The following is a 22,327-nucleotide window of genomic DNA, read 5'->3' as shown; positions in this document are numbered from 1 at the left end:
GCTAATAGCACAGAACAAAGAAAAGGCAAAACTAAATACAGTCTCAAATACTGCAACCTTATCAGTTTGAACAAACAGCCAACCTTCAACCAGTTGACTTGATTAAATTCATGAGTAAACATGTTGACGACGCTGTTCTTAGAACTGAGGTGCTCTCATTCTGTAATGGGTTTGAAGACAGAGCTTCCCCTGCAGCCCCCCGGCATGTTTCTCTCTGTTGCAGTAGGACTTGAAGTACCTGAAGGTGATTGAATCTCCTGTGGTGATCTTCCACAGAGGAGAGGCTAATGCCTGTCTGGCAGAGATGGTTCTGTCTCAGGTGTCCTTCCACTAAAAGCACAAACTGAGCTGTCTGCAAGTAGAAATATTCATACTTTTAATTACACCAGTATAAAAAACTTTATCTCTTCGTAAATTATCTATTAGAAACTAAGTAAATGAATCAGAATAACATCATGTGGTTGATTAACTGATACTACTTTATAACAGAATTGCAGATAGTTTTCTTTTTCTTAGGGTTGATAAGTTTGGGTTAAACTTTGTAAGGTGGGATACAGTGATAATGCTGCTCTCTATTGACAAAATAGAGCACACTTGAGCACTTTAGCTCTGCTGAAAAGGTAATGCTGGGGCTCATGTTTTGGTAATTGAAACCTTGTATATATAAGATAGGACTTTTGAGAGCTCTGAAGTTTGAACTTGGCCTATTCTCATTGAAAGGAGAATAATAGTTGAAAAAATCTCACTTTTCATGCTATGTAGTTCAGATAAAATAATTTTGTTGAACATCACTTTCATTGAAAAAGGAAGAAAGCACCATAAAAATAGCTGGAATAAAATAGTACACGTGGGAGAGGAAGAAGAGCATGTACTAGTTTCAATGTTGTTATTGGCTATTGTAAAGGTGTTACTGGTGTTCTGAAAACAGGGTGAACAAAACCAACCTCAGGAGTTGAAGCTGCACTGTTTAGGTAGACAAATGACCATGTGTTAAAAATTACATTTGTTGGCAGGCAATGCTGCAAGCATACTGAACTTTAAACATAAATATTTTGGCTGTTGAATCCCGGTGAGCAAAAAATAAATGAAAATTGGGGGTGAGTGTTTGAGTTTTTGACCTTAAGTTAATTCAACTGGGTAAATCTAAGGCCAGCAAGGACAGTTGGTCAGTTCAGGTTATCAGTGTTATTATCTTATCTCTCTATGGTGGTGCTGCATGCCATTTCCTTCCGTTTTATCTTGTAACTAACTGTGTGTATGTATCTACACAGATGAACTTTCCAAACAAAAACTGGATCATAAACTTTTCAAGGAAGGCACCTGTTCTTATCTATACTGCCTAGTTTGCGGTTAGCGGACAGATTTCCTTAAACATTCTGATTTGGGAGTGTGCAAAAACAGCAAGGCATACACTTGAGTTCAACAGTCACTGCAGTGATTGGAAAGAAGAGTATCTGCTTCAGGTTCTTTTCACTCTGTTCCAGAAATGGCTTCAAATATAATCTAAGATTTCTGTATCTCTTATTTTCCCTTTAACTTCTGGTCGTGTTTTCCCCAAATCTATTTATTTTCCTTGCAAGTTTAAAAGGATTACGATGGGATTTTGAGATGGGCAGGGATTTCTAAATAGCAAATAAAGAGTGCACTTTGGGTTTATTGTTCAACCTTCATGTCTACTGGCAACATATTTAGAAAATGGCTTCAAACCTGGCTCCATTTCCATGGGTAATGTTAAAATGTACCAACAGTACAAGCAGCTGAGACCTGTAGATTGCTAAAATGGAGGAACAATTCCTTTGTCTTCAAAATGTGCCTTTTGGACATTTTCAACCACACTCGCAAGCAGCGTGTGTTCACTGTGTTCTTAAAAATAACGTCAACGCAGCTTGGTTTTCAAATGTCTTTTTCCAAAGGTACGTAGGATCTTTTCAGACCTAAAGTAACTGACAACACAAATGGCTGAAACAGGTATCAGGGGACACATTTTACGTAAAAAGAAATGCCTTCTCTAATTGCTTAAAATTCTGGGCCATATGATCTCCTCTCTGTGCCTTATTTTCTTTCTGAGACACTGGGATCTGATCTGGTCCATCTTTACAGCAGCCAGTGCCCAGAATCCCAGGGATCCATTTCTACAGCGAATGTTGCCAGTGCTCCTGGTATTATGTTGTTTTGTTTTTGTTTTTGCAGGACCAAAATGTCTCCTGAGGGTGGAGCACTCACGGGAGTGGAGCCTTCAAGCTGCCTTCACATGATGAGTCTCACTAAGCTGCCCTTTAGACTGATTTATTGCTTTACCGCTGCCTATAAAAGTGGCTCCCACGTGTGAGCAGCACTGACAGGCGGAGGGCAGAAGCGCAGAGGGCAGTTGTCCCCCACACAGCTCGGTCCCACAGACCTGCAGGGACAGGGAGCAGTAGGAATGGGTCGCTACTCGGGCAGGAGCAGCAGGCTCATCTTCATGTGCTTTGTGAGCCTGGTCCTTTTTGCTGTCGAGATCTCGGTAGCGTACGTTGGCAATTCTCTTGCCTTAGCTTCAGATGCCTTTGCAGTTCTCTCCCACCTCATCTCCATGATCATCGGCTTGCTTGGGGTGAGGTTCAGCCGCATCAGATGGCACAAGGCAAACACTTTTGGCTTCTCCCGGGCAGATGTGCTGGGAGCCTTCGGCAACTCCGTTTTTGCTGTCGCTCTGATGTTCAGCATCTTCATCGAGGCTATCAAGAGGTACATCAATCCTCAGAAGACAGAGAAAGCTCTGCTTGTCCTCGTTGTTGGGATCACAGGTCTGTTCTTCAATGTGTTCAACTATGTTGTCTTCATGGACTGCTGTTACTGTCATGCACCCGAAGGAGACCCTGAAAAAGGTAAATAATCAAATACAGTCACTATGCATCTCAGCATGCTGTTTCCAATTAATGACTTTTCTAGAGACTGTTGGCTGTTTTTCTGAGATGGGCGAGTAAAATGTCAGATTTTTTTTTTTTTTTTCCATTTTATTAGCAAGGGTAATGAATGCAATGCCTGTACATGCTTCCCACTTACTCTGTAAGGCAGCTATTACTACATGTGCTTCTCAGTAAATAACATGTAAGTTGTGTATAGAGTGGCTTTCTAAAGTGAAGAGTGACGTGCTAGAAAAATTTTCTCCCTAATCCTCTGGCTGGCAAAACCTTGGACAAGCTGTAGTACAGATGTGCTATGGCCATAAGGAGATTCTTACTAGGAAAAACGTATTCCTGAAATACCAGTTGTCCACAATCAATAACTCTCAATAATTGAGTAATTCTGCTGTAACTTTTGTCCAGGACCTGATTATCTTTTGCAAAGAATTCACAGTTTTTACAAGACGAAAGAATAGGTCAAGACAAAAGGGGAGTCTCAGCCTTCTTTGATTTGGGGCTAAACAGTTCAGGAAACCTGTTCTGAGAATATTGGAACGATGAAAAAGTTGTGAATTCTTTGCTGCTGTTCATTAGCATGAGCTTTATAGGGAGGCAGAGGAGAACCACGGGTACTCTGCTGCCTAAATACTTTGTCCGCATGCCTGCAAAAATGTCAGACTGCAAACAGTCCTTTGTAAAGAATTTGCAGGAGGTTCTGTTGAGCTCATGGAGGTGTAGCCTTTCAGTTTGTTTTTCTGATGACAGGTTTTTCAAATTTCAAATCTTAGCATAGGAATTTCAAATCCAAAGAGCTGAGGACCCTTTATTTTATTCCTGCAGAAAATGCCTCACTTTATTTCACTTAAGATAGACCTGTGTGTACACTGTCTCTTTCTCTGCACATGTGTATACATATTTATATCTACACACATACATACAACCATATTTCTTAAAAAGACAAATATTTGAGTTGGGATAGGAACCAGATATTTGCAAAACATTAACTGGACATCCTGGTGGAATAGCTGAGAGACCTGTCTAACAAAGCAGCTGCTTTTATACACTGCTCTATATGAGATTCAACTTGAAGGCTGGACAGGGCTTTGGAGGTTCTTGTTCTCTCAAGCTGGAAAATAAAGTTTGTTAGTTTACATTTAAGTGTTTAGTATGTTTCCTGTATGACTTAAAGTGGAAAATATTTTTGTTCATTACAGCTACTTCCAAACAATATTAAAGGTTTAATTTTACTGGTGTTTTACACCAAAGCCACATGCACAGCTTTTGTCTGTCCATTTTTTCAGATGCACAATTCTTTAAAATTTGAGCTGCTCTTAGACAAAAGTAGTGGCAGGATGTAATTAGCCGGGAAGGGGGGGGGTGAGTGGGAGGGGGGCAAGAATGGGGGATAATGGTCTTTTACCTTTGGGACTGTCACCAATTCTTCACAAAATCATGATCTCTGTTTGTGGTGGCTTCATGGAAGAAAACCTGTTTCATCCCAGCAGAAAATTCAGAAAATTGTACTTCTGGGTGCAGTCAGGGTGGAGAAACACATCAGTACTTAAAGCCACAAATGGAGAGTGTCAGGCAACTAACTAGGAAATTAACCAAAATTAATGCAATTGTGTAGGTAAATGCTGTTCTCCCTGAACTTCAAGGATGTTGCTTGTAACAGCTCACTGGGACAGCACAGCCATGGACATACATCCAGATTTTGCTCTGAGAAATGCCTGGCAGCTCCATTTTGCTTTCAGTTGTATAAGCCACTGATGAGTGTTGTGCTGTGCCATAAATACAGTGCATAGTTTTGTCTAGGTTTTGTCTTTTTTTTTTTTTTTTTTTCTGGTAAGGTAGGTCTTCTCTGCCTGTGGTAATGGCAAAACAATGCCATTTAGTACTGTAGAGAGAATGCTTATTTTTCTGGACTTGATTTTATAATCCTCACTTTAAGTAAAATTTCACATTTATTTCCTCTAATTCAACCTGAGTAGGATTTTTTAAATGTTTCTTTTAAAAGAAATGCTCAAAAAACTGTATCCTGAAAGCATATGAGTACGCTTTTACATTATACATATACTTTATATATATATTAAAAATGTGAAAGAAAAGAGGGATTCCTTCTCTTCCTCTCCTCATTCTGCGTATGAGGAAAAGACACTCTTTCCTCTCGCTTAGGAGGTGGAAATCGAAGCAAATTTTCTGGTGCGTCAACAGCATTAGCAGAAATGGAAGGGGGTGGTCATGGTCTCTGAATCACCCTGGAGCAATCCAGTGGTGCACAGGCGATACCCTCGATGACACCTGTGCAATCTCTCGACGTCCAGTGATCAATGAAGGCTAAAGGTTTGCGGAGAAGCTCTCTGCTTGCTAGGCTTTTCTGGGAAGCGGGAGAGCTGGCTTCAGATATCCGTTCCCTGTGTAGGGAATGGACTTAAACAGCATTCTTCTCTCTTTTATGTGATTTTGCTTCACTTTGAAAAACTCAAAGCGAAAAACAGAGTGGTTCAGTCAGCAGGGGCTGGGAGAGCCGTGCCTACAAGGAACATGGCTGCTCAGGTCTGAGCGCCAGTGGGCACCGACAGCGCTGCTCACAAGCGCCCACCCGCCTCACCATCCTTTTCCCTTGTTCTGCCCCTCCTCATTCAGCTCACTGCAACATCTGCTCCTCAGGTTCTTGTCTTAAACATGTACTCTTCTCAAGCAAGCATAAGCACACTTTCCTGAGCTGCCACAGCCAGCTGCCATTGCTCACCCAGGCAGGCCCAGCCAACATCCTCAGCCCTCTGGCTGGGCTTGGCGTGCCTCTCACGCCTCACTCCTCCACTCCTCCCTTTGCTCTGGTCTTTTCTCTGGTTCTTGCAATCCTTTGGCTCTGTCCAGGTCCTAAGTATTCATCCAATGCATTCTCCTTTGTCTCTCACAAAGAGAGACATTCAGATTCTCACTGGTCGTGTCTGCCAGCTGTAAGCACCCACCTCTCCCTGCCTGCTTAAATGATGATCTCTGAATCCATCCTGGATGGCGAGAGGGACGTCTAGGTCTATCTTTGCACTTGATTCAGGCAGTCTAGTTCCCCATGCTACATTATATATTACAGGTATAAAATGTTTTTATACTCTACTGGAACTGCCCTGTAGAGGTGCTTAGGCCAGCTGGGCTGCCCACGGCAGCATTGAAGGCAGCACAGCCCGGTTATTGCTTTGACTGAAAATCCAGGAAATAGTTCCTAAAACGTAGAAATATTAAAGCTTCCCCAGGAAACTTCTACCAGAATTATCATTCACAAAACACTCTTTTTACTGTTGCTGTTGGAAGTGACAGAGCAGCTTTAGCCAGAGTTTTCTGGCAATTTTGAGGTCTGGTATCTTGCACGGAAATGAAGATTATGACAGCATAATAAGCAGCTGAAAATAAAATCAGGTTCTTACAATAAATACCAGACAATTGACCGTACACTTTACAGTCAGTCATAAAGGTGCAGAAGCCTGTTTTACTGCACACAGAAATCAGTTTACTTCTGTTTGTGTAGCTCAGTGTAATCATCTCTTCTGCTCATTTCTGTATGATTTTCAACAGTTGGGGGACCACAGTTTGAAAAGCACCACATTAATCTGGTTACAGTACTTCTCTGTTGTTTGTCTTGAGAAAAATAATAAAGATTTAATGTGGAGGAAACATTTGTCCTGTTGTCCTGTGATCTGTACTGAGGGGAAGATTGGGGGGCAGTAGGGACTGAAGAAGACACCGCCCAGCCCAACCTGTTCAGCACTGAGCCACGCATACAGCATCTGGTGCTGTGAGAAACCAAGTTAATCTTCTAATAAAAGGGCTCATGGTCCTTGCACAGTTCACAATTCATTAAATAAAGATAAGTGGCTTGCTTTTATGTTGGTAGCTGCAGTGTAGCATGCATTTTATGTGAGCTTTTTACATGATAAGACCCTGGGTCTTCATTCTCCTATCTCACTCTGCACCAGCAGCCTGCCTCTCAGATAAGAGGTAGCATATAAGCTAGCAGTCACATAAATGGAAAACATGCATACTTTCTCCTCCTGGACCTTATGCAGAGTAAGAGCGTTTATTCTGAGCCTTGCTCTGAGGCATATCTCTTTTTGCTTTTGTAGGTAGAATTGGGTTGGGGATACATGTGTGTGAATGAACTGAGATGAAGAAAGGGAGCATCTTTAACTGGCTGGGTGATTTGAGAGGGTTTTGTTGCTATAGTGTTCTGAACTCAATTTTTGTGTATATTGTTGCAAACATACTGATCACAGGGTATGTGAGAACATTTATAGGCCAAAAGAAGTGGGTAAGCGGCTGTTTGACCTGTGTCTTAATGCCATGGGCCATCCCAGAGCAGACCCGGTGAGCAGAACCATGCGGATATTGGAACACAATTGTATTTTGCTCTGCGCTCGCTGACTGAGCAGAACCAGCAATATATATATATACTACAGGAGATAAAAGTGCTCTAGGGATTGGAAATATTTTTAAAATGCTCAAAACTGTATTTTAAATGGAGACTTGGAGCTACACTGCTGTGTGACCACAAGCATAGAAATGGGTGCTCTGTTAGCACTTAATTAATTTTTGCATCCTCTTCCCGTAAAGGCTGCCTTACAGCTTGAGCTGCAGATCTCAAAACAATTCACTAAAGGAACTGTTTCTTTATCCCCATTTTTAGTGGTGTAAAGAAAATGTGACTTGACTGACACGTCTCCCTGCAAGGAAAAATGAATGGAAGAAACCAGTGCTCAATACATGAGATTGGTCTGTCTCTGGAATGCAGAAGTCACCATGTAAATGCTTAAAACCAATCACTTTATTCACCTCCGTTTAAGAAGAGAAGAATGCATTCTCTGGTCTGAACAAGTTTCTCTCTCAAAAGTGTTGCTGAACTGGTACCAGATTGCACCAGCCCAATGGCTTGGGGACTTTTTCAAGGAATGGTGAAGAGCCCTGGGGTTTAACACCTATAACAAGAAACCTTGGGCTTACCATGCTTTTCTGACATAAGCCTAAAAGCTGTTCCTGAAGGTCAGCATTACTACATCTATTTTACCTCTATTTCAAATATATCTTCATCAGGCTGATGCTATTCTTCCCTGAGAGCATCAATCTTTAGTAAACACTTCATGCCAATTCATGCCCTGACTGCATTTACAGCCAGATGCTGGTCACATGTGCAGAACCCGAGTTTACCACCAAACAGTTGCTGCAGTCACACAATGCATCCTCACAGATCTGTGCTACCTATGTAGTGCACCATGGTATTCAACTCCTAGATGTTACCAGAGTAATATATATAAATAAGGGGACAAATGTCCTTTTATATGTGTTTATTTCCATAAATCCCAGAGGTGTTAGGGTATTGGCATGCAGGTAACAAAAGCCCACTCTAACCAAATATCTAGATTTTCTGGCTTTGAATTCTATAGCATCACTGGAGTTAGTCCTCTCAAGTAGAACAAAAATGCAAGGGAAACTCTCAAAGTAATTTTTAGCATTTATCAAATACATAAGACTGGACACATATCTTTGCTGCATGTCTTCTTTACTTTAATAGTGTGCCAGATAATCCTCACCAAAATCTTCCAAAGTTTTTCTGAGCAGCTACCCCCAAAGGTGACCAGATCTGTGTTAACATGTTAGCTGAAGCTGTAATGCAGAGTCTTCAAGACAGACAAGACAGGTGGGAAGAGACTGTGAAAGTCTACATAGCAGCATGCTTCTCTGAATTTTCTTCAGTTAATCCTTTTTTTTTTTTTTTTTTTTTTTTTTTTTTTTTGAATGCTTTATTCTCCTCAAATAAGCCTCAAAAGCTGATCTAAGGGGGAGATGTTTCACTTTCCCCAGTTATTTTCAAGCAGAATATTTTGCATCCAAAGAAGTAAACCCAAATATTTTAGGGCTAACTTTTGGCCAAAATGGAAAGTGCAGGATGAGCATTTTTAAGTCTGTAAGGAAAGAAAGAAAAGTATCCCTGCATGGTCTAAACAATCATATAAGGGTAAGTTCAAAACTTGTGAACCCAGATTCCAACAGTACTGGTATTACTGAACTTTGGGTATCTACATTCTCTTTCAACCTTGAACCAGCTTCATAGTAATGGCACAGACAGATTGGCTGTGTTGCATCACAGTATCTGTGGTGAGTTGTAAGGAAATGAAAGGACTGAAAGAGAACTAAGTTCAAAGTCATAAACAGTCTCAATATAACAGCAATTTTAAGGACACACTATATATGTTCATTGCCATTGTTTTATTTGGACAGCTACTCTGCACGGGTACGGTTCTGTTGTTGTTATTTGCCTTTTTTTTTTTTTTTTTTTTTTTTTATCAGCTTTAGACTAGAAATGCTGCTGGGACAGAAAATGAAGTTCTTGCAGTAGGACTCAATATAATTTACAATGATGAAATCAGTGACTGGCAGTCTTCTCCTCATGGTCTGTGCAACATGTTACATAACTGCCTGGTTTCCAAAATTAAATCAGGGTTGGAAAGGTTATGTGGGAATACGTAGATACGGGAAATTTAGCAGAACGACACATTTTTAGAAGTGAATTATCAAGTAGTCAGAATATTCAAGAAAGCACTAGCCAGGTGGTAGAGCATGTACTGACTGGGTATGCCCTGAAGGAGGTGGAAGGTGATCTCTGCCTGGGACAGCCCCAGAACTGCTGTGGAGAGTCACAGCTGCCCTGGCAGCAAGCAGGAGCTGCCACCTGTGCATGTGATAGTGGAGGCTGGCAAAGCTCTCACCCAGACTGCCGAGTCTTGCTGGAGGGACAATTTTTAGGGTTCTGCTGTCCGAGTGAAACAGACCTAATGATTTCCCTTCCTTCAGTCCTTCAGCCCTTTGGTGTGTGCCAAGAAACCCCTTTCTGACCTGACTAGAACTAGAGGGAGATACAAATCAGTGAACATACAGTGCCCAGGAAGAAGAGACCTACAGAGTGCTCTTGTATCAACTGTATTGTGCAGTAAAGTTTGCTGGTGTTTATTTTGTGACTCATCTTGCAGTCAAATTTATCTGTGACAGAAGCCAACCACATTGCTTCCATTTATGGATTTGACCCAGTATTCCTAATCTACGGAAATACGTTTCACAAAAGATTATTTTACAGAGCCCATCAGAGCAATTTGCTGTGCAAGGTGCAGGCAAGAACCTCCCAAGGCTGCCACCAGGTGTTGCTGGAATGGCCATGGTTTGGGCTCTGTACAAGAAGAGAAACACAAGCACAAAGGTCCTGTCTCACCCACCTGCTGGATTTCAGGCTCTTACAGATAGAGATGGTCTTTAAATGCGATGTGCCTAGTGTCCGCCTTGGCTTCTCACTGCAAGTGCAATAGTTTCTTCCTGCAGCCTTAAAGAGGCACGACTCTTATTCCTCACGTCTGGTGGTGTGTGGGCGTTTGTTTCTTTCATCCTTTAGGTTCTTCCAGATTGTTCCCGAAATAGCTTTCGTAAATCACAGAATCACAGAATCACAGAATTTCTAGGTTGGAAGAGACCTCAAGGTCATTTACTTTTATGATAGGTTAAAAAGTAATCTCAGTCAGGACTTTGATAAGCAGCATTAACTGATCTCTCTTAAATATAGCATCCATAATTACATCTTTGTTTTGGTGATTATTATTATTATTTTACTATCTAAATCTTATAGCAACACGAGGCTGTGAGTAATGTTATTTTCATTCTTCATTCATCAGTGGAAGGACATTACTGTTGTTACTGCTGCTACTGTTGTCTAATACTTCATAATAATTCAGAGATATCCTATTTTCAAAGGCTGGTAAAGACTTCTCTGCAGGGAACAGCTAAGTAGATTTTAACCTGTCATCTTGAAAATAGGTAATTTAAGGAGGAGGTGATCACAGCCTGCAAAAGCATGAGTGGCATGGGGAAGGTCAGTAGTCCTTGCCTGTTCATTCTGTTCTCTGATTCAAGAACTAAGGATCCAGGTCCAAAACAGAGAGAAAGAGGTGAAGTCACCATGGGTAGAAGATATGTTAAGTTTACACTGATGAGTGAAAGGCTGGGCAAGTACATGGAAGAGAAAATCATTGAAAGCTACTAGGTGAAGAGGTATCTAGCTCAGAAACTCACTTGAGCTGAAAACACTTGAAGGATGGAAGAGTATTATGGGGCAGTATCATAGAGGATATGGTATCAATAGGAGTTGGACTTGATGATCCTTGTGGGTCCCTTCCAACTCAGGATATTCTATGATTCTGTATATGCTTACTCTACTCTTACTGCTACTTAAGCATCCCATATGGCCAAAGTTGGAGTGGGCTGTTAGATATAGGGGATGACCCCTCGTGGCTGTTTCACCTAAGAGTGTTAACAACAGTTGTGCAGAGAGCCTTGAACACTTGACACAAAGAAATCCTGAAGCTTGCAAAAGTGCTTTGGGACTTTGCTGTTCAGAAGGAAAGTTGTCTTGTTCAGAAGAATTCTACCAATTCCTGCTTCTGATTAGGGTGGGAAAACTGCAGCAACAGGTTTTCTAGCAGTATTGTAGCTGAAAATGAAGTTGACAAATAATTCAAAAAGCATTGGACAACATTTTCTGAACCTGCCATTAAGGACTTGTTCAACTCAGTGTATTCAGAAGTAGAGGGAATGGGGATATTTGGACTGGTTGTTCTGTTTTATAGCACATAGCTTGCTCAGGCAATCTCAGTTGTGGAGGGGGGAGTGGTACTACAGCATTATACTGTTGAATGCCTACAGTCAGCGTGAAGCACTCTGCAGAACAATTGGGACCATGGTTCCTTTCTAAAAGGATTGGCTCCTTTCTAAAGGGATTCAAGGTCCAACTCCCCAGTACTAAAAGTGGATCGGTGCAAGCGGAACCATGGTGCCCACAAGGGAAAACCCTGGTAAAAGGGTTGGTGGCTCCTATGGGCAGGATCAAGCCTTTCTTTAGGTCTATGTGGAAGGGAATCCAAATGCAAAGGAGCAACAGGGATAAGACCCATTATTCTGGAGAATGAACCAAATTAATTATTCTTGTTATTGAAAGTGACTTGACTTACTAAACAAGAATGGTTGATGTAAATTTGTTCAGATGATAGTTTGGGGAGTCTGTTGGAAGTGATTGTGGTGCGTCGAACAGACCTGGGGAGCTTTGTGGGGTGCATTATGGGGTGACTGAAGGCTTGGGTTTCTGAGATGTTTCCGACCAGAGGTTTTCTAGCAGCCACAAGATGAAGGGAAAGTTCTTTGCATGGATAAACTGGTCAGAAGCCAGGAAACAAGAAGCAGGAGAAAATGATCGGGTTGAAAGAAGTGTTCACTGAATGCTCCAAAGAAATGTTTGCTAAGTGCTTAGAGGACAGAAAGTAAATCAAATGTTGGGCAGGAGTGGGGAAAGAGTAAAGACCCTTATCCAGAAGAAGGAGGAAAAATCAATGGATCAGCAGACACAGACTTGGAGCTGAGGCTCTCAGCAAGTACTGCTCCTGACTTGTTCAGTGAGTCATCTTTAATTGTGCTCCATCTGAGGGAACTTAGTCACAACCTTATTTGGTGAAAATAATATTTTTAGCATGGTTTCTTCAAAGCAACTGCGATATATGTATGTTTTTGAAGTGAGTTCTGGGCTATGACATGTCATACTTTTCAAAGAGAATGAATGTATATTTTGCACAGGAGGATTAATGATGTTTCAGCTACTGTATTATACATACTCCTAGAACAAGAACCACTGATAATTCATTCTGGTTCTATGCAGTTGCAATAAACTGGGCTTTAGTGATTTTTCTGATTGTAAAGTGAAGTGCCAGAGGCAGCGTTTGCTGTCATTAATTATACTAAAGACGATATAGGCTGTCTTCTTTAAGTTTTTGCTTAAACTTCTTGTAATTTGTGCATAGTTTTCTTCTCTCTTTTTCCGAGTTCCATCACGCTGCTTTTTATCTGGCACTACCATTTAAAGTCTCTCATCATATGTCGCTAGGTCTAATGTTGTAGCTGCAATGTGCGTTGATGCAATTGTGCTATCTGCTCACACTACTGTGTTTGTCTTTATAAGCTTTTATTGAAAGTCTTCTTTTCAATACATTTATTTTTATGCATCTGTTAATTTTGAATATTGCAGGGTACTTTCATCACTTGGGCACTGAATGTGGGAAGGACGTAGACAACAATGTCCAGTAACTGGGAGTTGTGCTTGTTAATCCTTGCAAATACATGAGAGGTCATACTCTGGATGGCTGCTTATGTCCACTCCACAACTTGAGATGTGTTTTGGGTTACATTATAAAAAAAGAAAAAAGTTTTGGTTGTGTACACAGAATTTAGATGGAACTAAGAGGCCTCATTTAAAAGACGTATTTAAGCAAAGCATCGAGGTTAGTTAACAACAGTACCAATGCAATTGCTTTGGACTTAAGATTCTCATGGCATTTAATTAATTTCTGTTTGTAGAGAAGAGCAGCTCGGTAGGAGGGACATGACAGCATTGCCCAGCTGTGCTGGTCCATAACCTGATTGCACTATATGGTTTGTCAAGCATGGTGAAATGCCTGACGTGGCACTTCAGTGAGGATTGTAGTTGCGGAAGCACAACTCCAGCACTGCTGTGTGCTGTGGGTAACAGAAACACTTGGCATCTCACAGGGTATAACTTCAAGGACCTTATTTTCTTTAGGCCTGACATCTTTTATTTAAGTTTACTCTGCTTAGGCCTGGTTCTGATTTTCTTTCTTTATCTGCTTCTGAAGTGATAGAAGAAAAAATAAATAAACCGCATGATGACCCCAAGCCCAGTTTGGGATCGCTGTAGTCTAGTGACATCCGCTGTTGTTTCTGAGGACCAAGCAGTTGCGAATGGCTTAATTTCCTGGCACCCCCTGTAATCACCAGCCGCTCCCCTCGCCTCAAAACGCTGTGTCGGCGGCCGGGCTCTGTCCTCTTCCCCTTGCAGGCAGGGCTGCCACTGTCCCGAGGACTGTCACGACAAAGCCCCCACGAGGAGCAGAGCGATCCCCGTGCCGGACACACCCGCACGAAGCCTCCTTTTCTCCGCGGGATGGCGCACACCGCCCCCGGCCGCCGCCCGGCCCAGCAGGGGGCTCTGTCCGTTCGTCTGTCGGTCCGTCCGTCCGTCCATCCGTCTGTCTCCCCCCTCTCGCCCTCCTCGCCCAGACCGTCGGTACCGGGGCCGGGGCCGGCCCCTCCGCACCGAACCTCCCGCCGTCGGGGCGGCGCGGGGGGGGCTCCGGGCGAACCGGGGGGGGCCCCCCCCGAGCCCCGACCTCTCCTCGCCGCCCGTGCAGGGTCGTCCCCGGGCATCCCACCCACAATGTCCCCGAGCTCCCCGTGGCCGCCACCGCCGGGGCTCCCCGCAGCCCCCCGGTACCGGCGGGGCGGGGCGGGCGGGGGGCGGGCGGGGGCGGTCCGCGGGGCGGGGCGGTGCCGGCGGCGTTAAGGGCCGTGCCGGGCCGTGCCGGGCCGGGCCGGGGTCGCTGCGGGTGCCGGCGGCGGTGTAGTGCGGGCCATGGGGCGGTACTCGGGCAAGACGTGCCGCCTCATCTTCATGCTGGTGCTCACCGTCGGCTTCTTCGTGGCCGAGCTGGTGTCGGGCTACCTGGGCAACTCCATCGCGCTGGTGTCCGACTCCTTCAACATGCTGTCCGACCTCATCTCGCTCTGCGTCGGGCTCACCACCGGCCGCATCGCCCGCCGCAGCCGCCGCGGGCCCCGCGCCACCTACGGCTACAGCCGCGCCGAGGCGGTGGGCGCCCTGAGCAACGCCGTCTTCCTCACCGCCCTCTGCTTCACCATCTGCGTGGAGGCCCTGCTGCGCCTGGCCCGGCCCGAGCGCATCGACGACGCCGAGCTGGTGCTCATCGTCGGCGCCCTGGGCCTGGCCGTCAACCTGGTGGGGCTGCTGGTCTTCCAGGACTGGGCCGCCTGCTGCCGCCGCACCCCGGCTCCGCCGCCCGCTGTCGCCGCCGCCCCGACGGGGGGGGCGCCCGAGCCGCGGGACGCCGCCGACCGAGCAGGTGCCTTTCGGCTGCAGCCTCTCCGGCCCCGCTCCCCGTGCCCCCCGCTTCGCTCCCGGCCCGGCTCCGGTCCCCCTCTGCCCAGCCCCGGCTTCCCCCTGTCCGCCCCCGGTGCCTCCCCTCCCCGCCGGGCCCCCCCCTTCTATGCGCGGCCGGCCGTGGGGGTGCGGGGTGGCCTCGGGCTTGGCTTCTCGTCGTCTCTTGGAAAGGAGCTGGTCTTGAGAAGGTTGATGTTTTTTCTGTTTGTAGAACTTATACACAACACAGCGTTTCTTCTTTGAATGCAGGTGAATCCCCAAACGACCAAAAAAGCCCTGAAGAGGGGTCTGGGAAGAAAGTAGAGAAAAAGTCCGAAGCCTTGAACATCAGAGGTATGTATGGCATGGCAGCAGGAGGCTAATGTTGCATTAACTTTAAACACTTTTTACCTTCGGTCTAAATTTCCCCCCCAAAATGTCAGTGTGAGATGGAGCTGAGGACCCCTCTGCGTGTCTGGGCACAGTTAGCAAAAAGGTTTTGGTCATGTGAGATAGCATGGGTAATGGCAAATCAATGTGGTGCTGGTTTGGCTCATTTTGGATCTGTAGAAGACTGCAGCTGGACTTGGAAAGGAGCAAAGCTCCTTGCACTTAGCTCAAGCCACTAGAGGCCATACAGGAAGGTCATGCAGGTATCTGTGAGACTTTTCTTTGTCATTGCATGACTAGTTGGGCGGTTCTCAAGTTTTAAATGCTGTTAGGCAGAAAACAGAGCTTCTTTAAATCCCAGCAATGGTAATCACAAGTTTTGTAGTCAGCATGAGGAGAAAGGTGTTGAAACTGGTATCTCTGCATGTGTTTTTTCCAAGTCCTTGAACTGTGAACCTCTTCCTGAGAGAGTCTGGGACAGAGTCAAGCCCCTTTTATGTTCTGCTTTGGCAGATCTCTGTTATCTGCAAAGAGAAACATTATGACTACATCTAGGAATAAATTAACCAAGTCCTTGCATATAGGTATTCATATGCATACAGATTTATGTACCTATTCCTAACAGAAACGAAAGTAGTGTATTTAACAATAATTTTCCCTTCTAGGAAAGGGCTGTTGCAAAGACAAAAATAAAGTGATAGCCTCAGGCTTCTTGTGGTCGCATAACAGCATATGAGAAGGTGTGGTGTTCCTCTAAAGTCATACAAGTTGGCATCACATGAATTCATCTGATGAGGTTGTCATGGCAGTCAGGCACCTATTTTTTTTGGCTTGTTTATCTGTTTATTCAAAACAGATAAAAAAAAAATGCTTGCAGAGTTATGCAAATATGTGTGTAGGGGATGACACCTTGCAAACTAAACCACGTGCTAGAGTGACAACAGTTGCCTGAATATCTAGGCACTAGTGTTGTTGGCTTTTATGGCATTAGAGTGCTTAGAGTATTGGCATAGCAAACTGCCATCTTCAGGGAAGGAGGAGAGAAGGATAAGAAACCAATGAGTATTTTAGGGAAGGCTGTATTTGCCTGAACTACAGTGTTTAAGCATACTGATGCTGGCAAGTGTCAAAAATGTCTGAAGAATGAGGAGTTCTGCATCAGTTATTTTAAGATGTCTGTCTTTCTTGAATTCTAAAAAGATGATTTTTCTTTAGGTGTTACTTTAACTTTGTCTTTGCAAAATTTATTTTTGTTAGCAAGCATTACAGATGTGTCTTTAAAATTCAAAATTGGTTTTTGCTTTGCTGCTGGAAGTTAATTATATAGCTATACTCAGTTAACAGACACTGTTAACTGTTGTCTATACACTGTCTAGACACTGTTGTCTATAGTCTTACCTTAATAACTATTAAATAAAAATTGCCTTCCAGTTCTGTTTTTATATCTAAAGCTTTTGGGGGTCTACAGGGAAATGGGATCACTTCTTTTTCCTCATGTGATGCATAACTGAGACATATGTATTAACCATATTAACTTTGCCTGTCAGTTAAATACACATTTTTCAAATTTTATATTCTCAATCCATAATTTTTCCAAATTCTTAAGTGTGTGCTGTTTTTCTCAATTCAAAATAAGCCTTCCTGGAACACTCTTATTCTTCTCAAGCCCCGCTCTTCAGTTAGTTACCTTAGAAATTGCATCCTGCCTATCCCTCTTGTTAGTGCAATAGCTGATGGCACATGCTGAATCCAGATTATTTATAAATGAAAGAGGAAACACTGCAACACTGTTACGGCAAGTGAAACCCTGTGGGAGTTTGCCAAATGGGGCAGAATACTCCTGACTCCAGCAGAAAGAGCTGGATTCAGTGCGAGTTTATGCTTTCTTATCTTATCCAAGTGGTTCCAAGGAACCTCAATGGTTATTGCTTCCATTACTCATGCTAAGGATCTTCATTCCTGCATGGAGAACCAGCATGGGCATGGTTCTAGGTCTGAAGAGACCCAGAATCCATCATCACAGGAGTCAGAACTCTTAGCTGTGCTGTTAATGAGTTTCAGAGGAAGCCATTCGCAGCTTCTCTGGCCTGGAGGAAGGGATTACATTGGAGCGGAGCTTTGGAAATTGCTTGTAATAGGGACATTAAAAGGAGTTGGCCTGTTTCATCCTCTGAATAAAAAGTATTGTCAAAGGAATTAACCTCATATATATAGAGGTACTACAGATTAGACACGGGTTGGAATGAGATTTGTCTGAATAGTAAAGACAGAAAAAATTGGAGTGCTTTTTAGCAGTGACAGGAAGAGGCAAGATTATGCAGTGAGAAAAACAAAGAAAAAAAATGAAGTTTTTAGACTATTGTAACTGTAGCAAGAACACTACTTTGTTCATTGCACTTGAAAGAGCAGTGAAGAGAGTTATTACAAGAGACTGTTTTCTGTCTTTACATTGAGTGCAAAAATGTATCTATAGACATAAGAAGTGGCACACAGCATTTCTCTGAATTTAGAATAGTACATGCACATTCTTTAAAAAAAAATGAACTGAACAAAAACACCTGTGGCATCCATGCACCTAACTGTTGAACTGGGTTCTGGTCTTTTTTGAGTCTGAGTGCTAGTAGTGTTGGTGGGACAAAGTTTAATATAAGTAATCAAGCTTGATCCAAAAAAATGGAGTTTGGGAGCAGTTGGAACTGTAAGAATAGTCATTCCTTACATTTCACTCTTGTAATTTTTTGGGATTTCAACAGAGTAGTAGAAACTGATTGAGGAGAAATAATTATTAGTCACTGGGGGTGGTCTCTGGCTGACTTAGCTTCCAGGGTAGAACTGATAGATTTAGTCATCAATTTTTAATTGTGAGTTGAGATTTCACGTGCCAGGATCTCTTAATAATCTGTAGGCATTTAGGCAAAGACACTTTGTGTTGCCATGGCATTGGAGTTGGTCTGCAGTTGCTAGTGTACCCTATGTGTTTAATAATGCATCCCACTTAAGCAGCTGTGGTTCGGAGTCAGTATTTCCCTTGACGTTTTGTTCTGAAAGCTGTTATTGAAAAATCTGGTAATGATTTGAGTGCTTGGAATATTGCATTTTTCATGTCAGGTAGAACAGACTTGAAAAATACAGCATTATAGCTGCTCAAAAAAAAAAAAGTCTGAAAAAACTAATGGAATTTTTCATTTGTTTCAGGTGTTCTTTTGCATGTTATGGGAGATGCACTTGGGTCTGTGGTTGTGGTAGTTGCTGCTACAATTTTCCATGTACTTCCTCTGGGGCCTAATGCTCCTTGTAACTGGCAGTGCTACATTGATCCAAGCCTGACAATAATTATGGTGGTCATCATCTTGTCTTCTGCATTCCCACTCATCAAAGAGACCTCAATTATTTTGTTGCAGATGGTTCCCAAAGGTGTTAATATGCAACTACTGAGTAAGTCAAATTTGTTGTTGAAATGCTATTAATTTTAATGATAGATTTCAATGCATGTTATTTCTGGAATGACATGTTTGGAGTATTTACTCATAATAGCCCTAAATTCTCAAGAACTGTGAGGAAATGGTCACGTGCCTGTGTCCTAGCAACATGACTCAAATCTCTCTGGATTAGTTAAAGCATGCATTTTGAGAATGTGGTACTCCAACAACATCAAAAATACCAGGTCTTGAGCTGTTAATGCTTTGTGTGGGGTGTTTGTGAAAGAAACAGCATTGAATTATAATATTTCCCAGCCCTGCAGTTGCTTCTTCTGAAGGGCTTCCAAAACAGCTTAGAAAATTCTATTAAGGCTGGCTAATTTTGTAGCTCTCTAGCACTGTTTGCACTGGTTAACTGTAGCATAGCACATACGTCTTTCTGGAGTTCTACCATGCTCAGGGCTAAACAAACCAGAATATGTGGACCTTGGCCAAGGAAGTGGTACTCCAACATTGCTTCTATAAGCTGTGGGTAAGTGGCCAGTGGGCAGAGATGGTATGGGCTCAGAAAGAATGGAGGGGACTGCTTGCGTGGTCACCTTGCATAAGAACCAAAGTCAGCAGGTAGCAGATGTATGTTATTAAGTACAGCTCCTTGAAAGACAGTTTAGAGACAGCTCTTTTTGGATTAGGTTCTCAATGAGGCCTAGCCAGCACACCAAACCATCTAACATCTTTCTCTTATGTTTTCCAGCTGACAGACTAGCTCGTGTACCAGGGGTTATCAGCCTTCATGAGGTGCATGTGTGGGAGCTTGCAGGTGGCAAGAATATTGCTACTCTTCATGTCAAGTGCCAAACCCCTACTGATTACCAGGATGCTGCTTATAAAATAAGAAAGATTTTCCACGAAGCAGGGATCCATTCTGTGACCATCCAACCTGAGTACATTGACCGCAAGACCTCCCACCTCCTGTGCAGCTCGCCCTGCATCTCAAAAGCTTGTGACTCTCAGCTCTGCTGCAGTCAGCAGGAGGCACCGCTGGCTAAAAGTAATGGCTATACTGAGAAAAATGATAGCTGCCTTTCTGCACTGCATAAAGACAATGGTTCAAGTAAAAGTGATATTGAAATCCCTATTGAGTGTGCACTGACAGAGAATAGTGTTAAAGATGAGAAAAATTGTGAAGTGTCTGACAAGTCGCAGTTGAGCAGTACGCGATTTTAAACAATTTGGTCTACTCTGTAAAAATTTTTCATAGAACAAAGGTGTCCAGGCAGGAAAGCGGGTCATCAGTGGTTGTAGCTGAAGTTAATGTGGCGAAAAGATTTCTGTGCTTTAGCTGTAAACCAAAATACACCTAAAAAAGCTCATATCTGAAATAAGGGTTAATATTTCCATGAAAAGTGTGCACTCATCTAAACGTTTTTCAGATACAGCCTAACAGAGTTCCTTACCAAACCGTGTGTGAATTCCTGTTGTTAGAGTGGATGAGGTGTATTGCTGTCCACCCTGGTGCTTGCAGTGTATGACCAGTGCTACTGGGAACGAAACTCTTGCCTTTCTGTCAAAGTGAGCTGTTTCCTGAGAGCCCTGTAGCAAGTTAATGATTGTACTGGGCTGAGGTACTGTATGTTTATAAAGGACTCATGTAGAAATGTTTTACTGATCCTTAAAACTCACTTTGCATAGACAGTTCATTTTTAGCAGTAACTGTTGTGCTTCTGAAGTGGATGAATGAAAATAATGGTGTCTGATTAGAGGGGAAGCCCTTGGGAAGGGTTGGCTTGCATTGTTTTTGTGACCCCTGTATGTGGGGACAGAGCAGAATCTGGTCTTGCTTCTCTACTAGAACTGCTGGAGCCAACCTAATCACAGATGAAGGATGCTAAGGAATATGCTCTGTGTCATAAAACTAAGGAATTACTGGCATTGTTTCTATTGATTTTGGCAAGCAAAAATGCAAGTAGTCATCCAATTAACTTTTATCTTGTTCATTGTTGTGATTAAACAACTCAGTTCTTATCCCTTGCCTCTACCCCCCAACCTCCCAAGCAACAGAAGTTATAATAGCCACAGTCTTAATTCATTTGTTGTGTGGAATGATTGCAGTATCTTTAACACTGAGCATCTGTCCTTATTCATGCTGAATAAATAAGCTAATGTGTCTATTATGAATAGTTACAATTCTGCAATTCTATTATTAAGAGACAATTTAATATTAATTGAGAAATTCCATTTGAAGTTTTTTAAAACAGTGTTATAACTTACAGGGAGCTTTTGTATAATTTATATATATATAGAAATACTGGGAGATTTTCCTATTTTAGTCTCAATTATTTCTAGTTGATTTATTTAAGTTTACGCCCTCCCCTCTGCCCTGCTTCTCCTTCCCAAACCCAAAGGTGCATTTTGAAGTATTTAGTGAAGCATTTCCATTCTCCTTTTTGCTGCTTCTTTTTGAAGACATGCAAGGGTGATTTAAGGAAAACAAGATGACTTGCCCTGTCAGCAGTGTTGGATTTTGGTTGGGTCTGCTCCCCGGGTTTTTGGAAGAGGGGACCCACTACCTAATACTCACTGAGTGCAGTGCTTAGCCTCACTGTGGATCTGATCCAGAAGCTTTCAAATACATTTTTTTTCAAAAGCAGCTTTTCAGTGCTCCATGTGGCCTGGACAGGCTATTTAGTTATCAGTTCACAGAGACACCTTTAAAAAAAACAGTGGTGTCTTTACCTCAGGGACTGCTTCGTGGAAAGGGCAAATTGATTTCCTGCTGGGCTGGGAAAATACCAGGGCTTGGTAGGACCACGACTGGCTCTAAAGAAGCCAGCTCCTTAATAAGGATGGTTATGTTAAAGTCAATGAACATTAAAACACACAGCAGGGTATTTTGCTGCTTGGAAAATGATATTTACTGGACCAGTGACTGCAGTCTAAATTGCACACCTCTAGGTTTGTACTTACCCCTTTTGAACCAATTCTTGTGTGAATTAATGTATTTTATAGTCTTTCATGGTAGGTTTGTATTATATAAATTAAACTATTTGTTAATAACATTAAAAACTTAATCCTCCAGTGTGTTTGGTTCTGTTAGCAGCAGCAGGATTTTGCTTTGCATTTGTTGCACAAATTAATGTAAATCAGGAAACATTTCAAGAACTGCTCTGTCCTTTTAAAATGTGTGGCATGAAGTAAGCTCATGCTTCTGTTCTTTTTGTACTTATTTTCATCTACTGTGATGTTTAAATGGAGGAGTGTAGATCTAAATAACAAATGTATTTATAGGTTTGCTTGTTTTCTGAGAACTGGAGTAGAATTTTCCCCAAATAACAACAAAGTCTGTGCAGGAACTTACCTCCAAGATATCCTCTAAAACAAGCACCCTTTCATAATTATGCATTTGTGTCTTAAATCAGGTAATCTTTTTTTATATACACCTTTTACTTAATGGTTGAAAGATGGAGTGTCAGTATTGTTTTACCCTGGAGTTAGAGAAAAAGAATATGTGTAATATTGGGGTATTTGATAAAATGGACTATCTTTTTCTCTATCCTTCCGGTGTTTGTAAAAACAGTGGTTATCTATTTTTTTAACTT

At 42.7% G+C, this 22,327-nt stretch overlaps 1 protein-coding gene across 1 annotated transcript; it reads left to right on the top strand.

Moving 5' to 3' along the window:
- Positions 1-14,394: 14,394 nt before the first annotated feature.
- On the top strand, positions 14,395-19,955 carry SLC30A10 (solute carrier family 30 member 10; the record flags this gene model as incomplete). Its single annotated transcript, XM_084285248.1, has 4 exons — positions 14,395-14,902; positions 15,190-15,273; positions 18,505-18,744; positions 19,483-19,955. 4 exons carry the CDS (start codon positions 14,395-14,397, stop codon positions 19,953-19,955), a joined length of 1,305 nt encoding a protein of 434 aa, XP_084141374.1.
- Between the last annotated feature and the right edge of the window lie 2,372 nt (positions 19,956-22,327).

Source organism: Netta rufina (assembly GCF_964035555.1).
Source record: "Netta rufina genome assembly, chromosome: 3".
NCBI lineage: Eukaryota > Metazoa > Chordata > Aves > Anseriformes > Anatidae > Netta > Netta rufina.
Note: the sequence above shows the minus strand (reverse complement) of the source record. Positions and strands in the feature narration are given on the sequence as shown.